General features: G+C 43.1%; 1 protein-coding gene across 1 annotated transcript; it reads left to right on the top strand.

Annotated features, from left to right (window-relative positions):
- The first annotated feature begins 1,886 nt into the window (after positions 1-1,886).
- LOC132584637 (vomeronasal type-2 receptor 26-like) lies at positions 1,887-8,391 on the top strand. The gene is made up of 3 exons (XM_060256537.1): positions 1,887-2,177; positions 4,507-4,633; positions 7,490-8,391. Exons 1-3 carry the CDS (start codon positions 1,887-1,889, stop codon positions 8,389-8,391), a joined length of 1,320 nt encoding a protein of 439 aa, XP_060112520.1.

Raw genomic sequence — 8,391 nt, 5'->3', positions numbered from 1 at the left:
GTTACCAAGTAAAATATTTGTCTACAGCATCAATGGCTGAGATTCCTGGCTGAGGTCTATGTGATGTTCATGTACGTGCATGGATTTAGAATTTATTCGAGAAGCAAATGCACCCCCTCAACTGAACTTCTAGATAACCTGGGGGTGGGATGACAAAGCTGTGGTTTAATTATTTCACTCAGAATGTAACTTTTGTTGGGGGAAAAAGTTTCTCTTAACCTAATTGTCTTGTTACTTTAAATAGATACGTTTGCAGGCATTATTTGGTTTGTTTCCTCCTCTTTCCGACAGTCAACTAGGGTTGCCAAAAGCCTGTTAAAAACATCCTGTTCCTCTAACAGAGGTTTAATAGGACGTGGTTTGCCAGGTGACGTGATTGACCTGCATGTAATGGAAAACTTAGCCATCACCACAGAATAAGCCTCTATGGGAATGTCACAGCATTTTTTTTCGCCCCCAAAGTCGGAATGAAGAGACTGACACGTTATTTTGGTAAAACGGGCTGCTTTATTAAACATAACAACTTGTACGGCAAGGGCACCTAGACTGGACAAGCCCCGGGGTCATAACATGACCCTTCCTTGTCCAGGCATGGGCGAGCCACCCTGCCCCCGGCATGAGCCACCGATTTGGCTCATGTCAGGCCGGGCAGGCCAGGTCATGCTACCCCACCTTGGCATCATCACCCAGGAAGAGCCAATCCAGTGGGGAGGCAAGACACGATCGGCATTATGCAACATTGAGCCGTGGAGCCCATCTGCCGCTCCTGCCGATTGCCTGCACTCAACTGGTGCTGTGCCCCGGGTGCTCACCTGTGCTTCTACAACCCCTTGCCCATTCTGCCAACAGCTAAACAAATAATACCCTCTATTCCCTTGCTATCAAACAGTACCAGGTAGGTGAAAAACGCCTCACCACAAGCCAATCAGGTGAGAGTGAAAAAATTCCTACCTGGCCCCTAATAAGGCGACCTGTCAAGCCTGTACTGCTACAGGGTGGGAGGGTGGGCCGAGAGCTAAAATGCATTGCGCAATGCAGGGACGGGGTCAGGACTCTTATAGTCCCGACTCTCCACCCCCAGCCAAGTCCTGGATGCCCGGGAAACGAGCGCAGCCTCCTGCGACAACGAGGCGGCAAACGTGGCCCCCCAGCCTATGGCCGCTATTGCGGCGCGGCCGGGGATGGGCTGAATTCTCTCTGTCTGTTGGCAGCCCGATACCTAGATTTTTGTCTTGCTAGGAATCTTTGCTGTTAGATTGTTGTTTGCCTCTAGACTGAAATATCATATCTTGTAATCATTGTAATCTACTTACTGATGGGTTGAAAAGATTTTTTTTTAATCATACATGTAATCCACCTTGGGTTCCAATGAGAAGTCAGGCTATAAATGTAATTTTATCATTAATAACTCGCACTAAAGGTAAAAGGTAAAGGTAGTCCCCTGTGCAAGCACCAGTCGTTTTTGACTCTGAGGTGACGTTGCCACAGCAGACTTTTTACAGGGCGGTTTGCCATTGCCTTCCCCAGTCATCTACACTTTCCCCCCAGCAAGCTGGGTACTCATTTTACCGACCTCGGAAGGATGGAAGGCTGAGTCAACCTCGAGCCAACTACCTGAACCAGCTTTTGCTGGGATCGAACTCAGGTCGTGAGAAGAGGGCTCCAACTGCAGTACTGCAGCTTTACCACTCTGCGCCATGGGGTTCTTTAATAACTCACACTAGCAACATTTAAAACAAAAAATCTTCACCTAAGCCCACAACAGGAACAAATGAGGGCATATCCTTTCACTGAGATGACAAAATGAGTGCCAAAATTGACGGAAGTTCTGCTAAAATGACATAATTCTCCTATAGAAAGCATTTAACCGGGTTTTTTTTTAAAGTATGCTGCCAAAGCTCTATCAACATGTCCTGGCCTTGGTGTTTGCCATAAATGAGATCAATGAGAATCCCAAGATTCTGCCCAATGTCACTCTTGGGCTCCACATCTATGACAGCTACCATGATGTCCAAATGACCTGTCGCACCACTCTGGACCTGCTGTTTAAACTGCACAGATATATTCCAAACTATGAATGTGGCGCCCATAATAACCTAATGGCAGTCATTGGAGGACTTAGCTTTGATATCTCCTTCCAGGTGGGCCACATCTTGGCTCTCTACAAGATTCCACAGGTAGGATACGTGCACAGTGGTATGAGCAATTTCCCAAATGTACTATTTCTTTTTTTCTTTCTGGGAGTTACTTTGTGATTCAGAAGGGGAAATAACTATGGATGGAAAAAAATAAGTCTTGTGTGAGTCACAGCAGGGTCTCTGTTATCTGACAGGGAGTGGTACCAGGGTAGACTCTACTCCTATTCTACCAACATGACTGAACATTCTTCCAGTCAAAATTGTGTTCCTCCTAATTAACTGGCTCTTTCTCTAATTCGTCACTTCTGTTTGCAGAAGGCTTCTTATGGGGGAGGGGGCTTCTTGGAGGAAGATCGAATCCACCCCAGGATAGCACACTGTGTATTTGGGCAGATTTCTTCCTCGAAACAGTTGGCCAGAAGAGATTTCCATAAGTTCAACAAGAAGCTTCTTTTACTTTAACATACAAAATGCACAAGAAAAAAAGCACGCTGAATGATAAAGCATATGCACACAGCCACTTTCCCAACTCATTTCTAAAATGCCTGCATATTTTGTCCCAGATTGCTTATGGATCATTTGCCCCAGAGGGGAGGGGTTCAACAGAATTCCTTCCCTTTTACTGTATGGTCCCCAATGAATCCCATCAGTATATGGGGATCATCCACTTACTGCAGCATTTCAGATGGACATGGGTTGGACTCTTTGCTACAGATGATGAGAGTGGAGAACATTTCTTACGGAATCTAGAGTCGTTGCTTCCCAAACATGGAATCTGTTTGGAATTTGCAGGAAGAATCCCAAACCAAGCACGTTGGAGTGATTTGAATGACATTAACAAACTAATCTTCAGTATATATCTACATTTTGCAGATGGCAAAGCCAGCGTGTATATTATCTATGGAGAATCCAGGACTATTTTAGCCCTGATCACTTTTATGTTTGTAATCAGTCCTGCATATGAGGAAGAGACTTCATTGAGAAAGGTGTGGATTATGACGGCCCAGATCGACTTTGCACTAACAGGACTTCAAAAGAGTTGGGGTTTCCAATTCTTTCATGGTGCCATTTCTTTCATGATTCACTCACAGGGGATTTCAGGCTTCCAAAATTTTCTTCAAGATATCAGACCTTATGGGGTTCATGGAGATGGTTTTATCAAGGTCTTCTGGGAACAAGCCTTTGATTGTTTGTATTCAGACCCCCAGGGTGAGGTAGAAGATGAGGAAATATGTACTGGGAATGAAAAGCTGGAGAGTCTTCCTGGGTCTCTTTTTGAAATGAACATGAGTGGCCACAGCTATAGCATCTACAATGCAGTCTATACCATTGCTCATGCTATTCATGCCATGGAGTCTCTCAAATCAAAACACAGAAAAATTATGAATAGTAAAAAAACAGAACTTCAAGATTTAAAGCCTTGGCAGGTAATGTTTCCACAATGCAATGACTTCATAAGCACAAACAAGTTATATACAGAGAAGTTGTTTAACTTTGCATTAACTGACCAAATTATGTTGTACATGTTATTAATTGGTAATCTATTGTAGATCTTATCATAAAGACTCTGATAATCATCTCTTCATTTTGTTTTTTCCTTTGTTCTTTCTAGCAGCTCCATACTTTCCTTCAAGGCATTTCTTTTAACAACTCAGCTGGAGAAACAGTGTCTTTGGATCGAAAGAGAAAAATGGGAGCAGGCTTTGACATTATAAACCTGATAACATTCCCAAACAAGTCTTTCGTTAGAGTGAAAATTGGAAGGGCGAATCCAAACATTATTGGAGAAAATGGGTTCAGCATTCAAGAGGATATGATTGTGTGGCAAATGACTTTCAATGAGGTATTCATTCTAAAGCATATCAGGCACAATTCCAGCAAACTATTGTTTTACAGAATGTTCTGTTGACTTCCATGTCAGTTATTCATTTTTCAAACTTGTACCTAGGGTTGCCAGCCTTCAGGTGAGGCCTGGAGATCCCCTGATTTTACAACTGATCTCCAGCAGGCAGAAATCAGCTTCCCTGGAGAAAATGATGGACTCTATGGCAAGGGTGGCCAATGGTAGCTCTCCAGATTTTTTTGCCTACAACTCCCTTCAGCCTCAGCCATTGGCCATGCTGGCTGGAGCTGATGGGAGTTGTAGGCAAAAAAACATCTGGAGAGGTTCCGTTGGCCACCCCTGCTCTATGGCATTGTACCATGCTGAGGTCCCTCCCATCCCCAAACTTTACCCTCTCCTGGATCCACCCCCAAAGTCTCCAGGTATTTTCCAATGCAGACCTGGCAACCCTACTCGTCCCTCAGCTGATGAACTATAAAATATCTAATTCCCCCCTTCTGAAGCTTATTTCATGTTTCTTGCTAGGGGCTGCCCCTTTCAATGTGCAATGATTACTGTCAGCCTGGTTATCAGAAGAAAAAGAGGGAAGGGGAAAAATTTTGCTGCTACAATTGTATTCCTTGCCCAAAAGAGAAGATTTCAGACCAGAAGGGTAGGTGGTTAACATTGCCAATCTAAACTGCGTTATACGCTTCTAAACATATTCACTTCAGTGGACATAGAAAAGGGTAACTTTGCTTATGATGGAACTGTTAGTGCAACACATTTCCCAGCATTCAGGGTACCTTCTGATGGCAATTTTTCGAATCCTTAAAGTAACTTAGGGCGTTTTCACACAGGGCTTACCCCGGAGCGACGTCCCTCTTCACCGCGCAGTGTCTGCACGGATTTCGCACCAACTGCTCCGCAGAACCCAGAAGAGCCGCGTAGTGCCGTGGCTTTTGCGTCGCAAATGTAAACCGCCAAAAACCAACTTTACATTTGCGACGCAAAAGCCGCAGCTCTTCACGGCTCTTCTGGGTTCTGCGGAGCAGTTGGTGCAAAATCCGCGCAGACGCTGCGCGGTGAAGAGGGACGTCGCTCCGGGGTAAGCCCTGTGCGAAAACGCCGTCAGTGTTCTCTGTTAGCCTTTCAAATGTTTAGAAGGATTTCTACACAGGCCCAGAAACTGAGGAAATTATTCCCTCAAACCAAATGCTTTCCATTCCAGTGTAATCAGCTATAGGTATCCAAGGGAAGTGATGGAAATTTAAGTGATGGAAAATCAATCATTGTTCAAGAAAATATGAACCAAATTTTTACTGACAATAGAGTAGAGCAGGGATGGCCAATGGTAGCTCTGCACATGTTTTTTGCCTACGACTCCCATCAGCCCCAGCAATTGACCATGCTGGCCGGGGCTGATGGGAGTTGTAGGCAAAAAACATCTGAAGAGCTACCGTTGGCCACCCCTGGAGTAGGGAAACAAAGAATTCTAAGACATCCGTGACTAAAAACACATGAAAACCTTAAGCTCTATTAGGCTGAATCACATCATTTATTATCATATGAAGAGCCTTCTGGATCAAAACAATGGTCTATATAGTCCAACAGCTTGTTTTACATAGCAGCCGAGCAGCATAGAGGACAAGGCCTTTCTCAGATGCTACATCTTAGCATTAATATTCAGCAGTTTGCTGCCTCTTAAAATGCAGGCTTCCTTTACTCATAATGGCTATTAGCCATTGATGGATCTCTCCTGGCAACCCTACCCACAGATCTGTCTAGGCCCCTTTAAAAGCTGTCCTTTCCATCTTCTACATGCCTTTGCCTCAGCACCCACCTGAGCAGAGAGAAATTAGGAGGACTAAAAAGAAGGAACTCTACTGTACACGGGGCCAGCCAAAGGCTGTCTGGTACCCTAGGAGAGACTAACTTCTGGTGCCCACCCCCATACTGATAACATCACCAAGTCACATAGGGGGCACCCAATTTGGTGCTCCCAGAAGTCCGGCACTCTAGGCGATCACCTAGTTTGCCTAACGGCAGGGCCAGCCCTGCTTGTACAGATTACAGTATGAGATACAGAAGAACACTTTCCCTATGAAGAAAGGTTAAAACGGGCTCTTTAGCTTGGAGAAACGTCAACTGCAGGGTGACATGATAGAGGTTTACAAAATAATGCATGGGACAGAGAAGGTAGAGAAAGAAGTCCTTTTCTCCCTTTCTCATACTACAAGAATTCGTGAGCATTCAATGAAATTGTGTTAAAATGGATAAAAGGAAGTACTTCTTCACCCAAAGGGTGATTAACATGTGGAATTCACTACCACAGGAGGTGGTGGCGGCTACAAGCATAAACAGCTTCAAGAGGGGGTTAGATAAAAATATGGAGCAGAGGTCCATCAGTGGCTATTAGCCACAGTGTGTATATATTTGTGTGTGCATGTATATATATATATAATTTTTTTGGCCACTGTGTGACACAGAGTGTTGGACTGGATGGGCCATTGGCCTGATCCAACATGGCTTCTCTTATGTTCTTATGTGACACAGAATGTTGGACTGGATGGCCCATTGGCCTGATCCAACATGGCTTCTCTTATGTTCTTATGTGACACAGAGTGTTGGACTGGATGGCCCATTGGCCTGATCCAACATGGCTTCTCTTATGTTCTTATTGACACAGAGTGTTGGACTGGATGGGCCTTTGGCCTGATCCAACATGGCTTCTCTTATATTCTTATGTGACACAGAGTGTTGGACTGGATGGGCCATTGGCCTGATCCAACATGGCTTCTCTTATGTTAACTGGTGGGCTGTAATGCTAATCTCAAAGGTGAGGTAAAACACAAAATTTCATATTCTGACTATGGCAAATAAGAACTTCAGTGGTATCACAACATCTTTAGCATCACAATATTTTTGGAGCTGTTCTAAGTCCCTTAAAGGCCAGGATTAGAATGATATGTATAAGCCAGCACATTTTTTTTATTATTCATTTATGGGAAGAAATCATCTTGTTGCCTTTCCAGAATTGCTCAGATAAGACAAATGTATTTGGATTGTTGTTATTTGTATCAATGTTTAATCTTTTGTTTTTATTTTATATACTCATGTCTTTAATAATCTGTTTTGCTGCTGTTTGTTCTGTGCCTCTGGTCATAAAGTAAACTGAAACTGTATTTGGAGTTAAAATGTTCTATACACGTACGGGAATTAATAATTATATGGAAATTTAATAATATCAAATGCCTTTTCTAATAACTTTCAAACACGTATTTATTTATTGTATGGCTGAGTTACATACAAGAAGAAAATAATAATATAAAATATGTAACCAAGTTGATATAATGGGTATGCAGACTGATTGGGCAATCCCCCTAAATACTAATATCTACTTCAAGCACATAAATAATAGTAGTTAAAAGTGGTCCTTTCCCACAGAGATCTCTTTTCAAATGTGAATATTTTAATCATCTTAAAATCTCACTTGAATTAGCACTGTGTTCTTTCGTTTTTGTTTCAGACTCGGATGACTGTATGAGTTGCCCAAAAGATCAGTATCCAAGCAATGACCAAGATCAATGTATCCTCAAGAAGATAAGTTATTTGTCCTATGAAGAGCCTTTAGGAGTTAGTTTAGGGTCCATTACGGTTTCTTATTCCCTGATCACAGTCTTGGTTCTGGGAATTTTTATTAAGCACAGAGATACCCCCATAGTGAAAGCGAACAACTGGGACATCACTTATGCCCTTCTTGTTTCCCTTCTACTCTGTTTCATCTGTTCTTTCTTATTTCTCGGATACCCTATGAAGATGACCTGCTTTCTTCGACAGTCCGCTTTTGGAATCATCTTTGTAGTGGCTGTTTCCTGTGTGTTGGCCAAAACAGTCACTGTGGTTGTAGCTTTCACGGCCACCAAACCTGGATGCAGGATGAGAAAGTGGGTAGGGAAAAGGCTGACCAATTCCATCATCCTTTCCTGTTCCCTTCTTCAAGGAGTCATTTGTATAGTGTGGCTAGGAACATCTCCACCTTTCCCACAGTTGGACATGCAGTCACTGAATGAAGAGATAGTGGCAGAATGCAATGAAGGTTCTGTCACCATGTTTTATATTACTTTGGGCTATATGGGATTTCTGTCTATCATCAGTTTAACAGTAGCTTTCCTAGCCAGGAATTTACCTGACAGTTTTAATGAGGCCAAGTTCATCACCTTCAGCATGGTGATATTTTGTAGTGTTTGGTTGTCTTTTGTTCCAACCTACCTGAGCACCAAAGGGAAGTATATGGTAGCTGTAGAGATCTTCTCTATCTTGGCTTCAAGTGCAGCATTACTGGGTTGTATTTTTTTCCCAAAATGTTATATTATTGTGCTGAGACCAGAGCTGAACAGAAAGGAGCAGCTAATAAAGAGAAAGAATTAA

This window comes from Heteronotia binoei, chromosome 15, assembly GCF_032191835.1.
Source record: "Heteronotia binoei isolate CCM8104 ecotype False Entrance Well chromosome 15, APGP_CSIRO_Hbin_v1, whole genome shotgun sequence".
Taxonomy (NCBI): Eukaryota; Metazoa; Chordata; class Lepidosauria; order Squamata; family Gekkonidae; genus Heteronotia; species Heteronotia binoei.
Note: the sequence above shows the minus strand (reverse complement) of the source record. Positions and strands in the feature narration are given on the sequence as shown.

What these genes read in the sequence shown, in the direction of transcription:
- LOC132584637 (XM_060256537.1), top strand. Translation starts at nt 1,887, where the DNA reads ATGCTGCCAAAGCTCTATCAACATGTCCTGGCCTTGGTGTTTGCCATA. An exon ending in CTCTCTACAAGATTCCACAG is followed by an intron (nt 2,178 to 4,506) that starts GTAGGATACGTG and finishes GTTTCTTGCTAG; the next exon opens with GGGCTGCCCCTTTCAATGTG. An exon ending in GAAGATTTCAGACCAGAAGG is followed by an intron (nt 4,634 to 7,489) that starts GTAGGTGGTTAA and finishes TTTTTGTTTCAG; the next exon opens with ACTCGGATGACTGTATGAGT.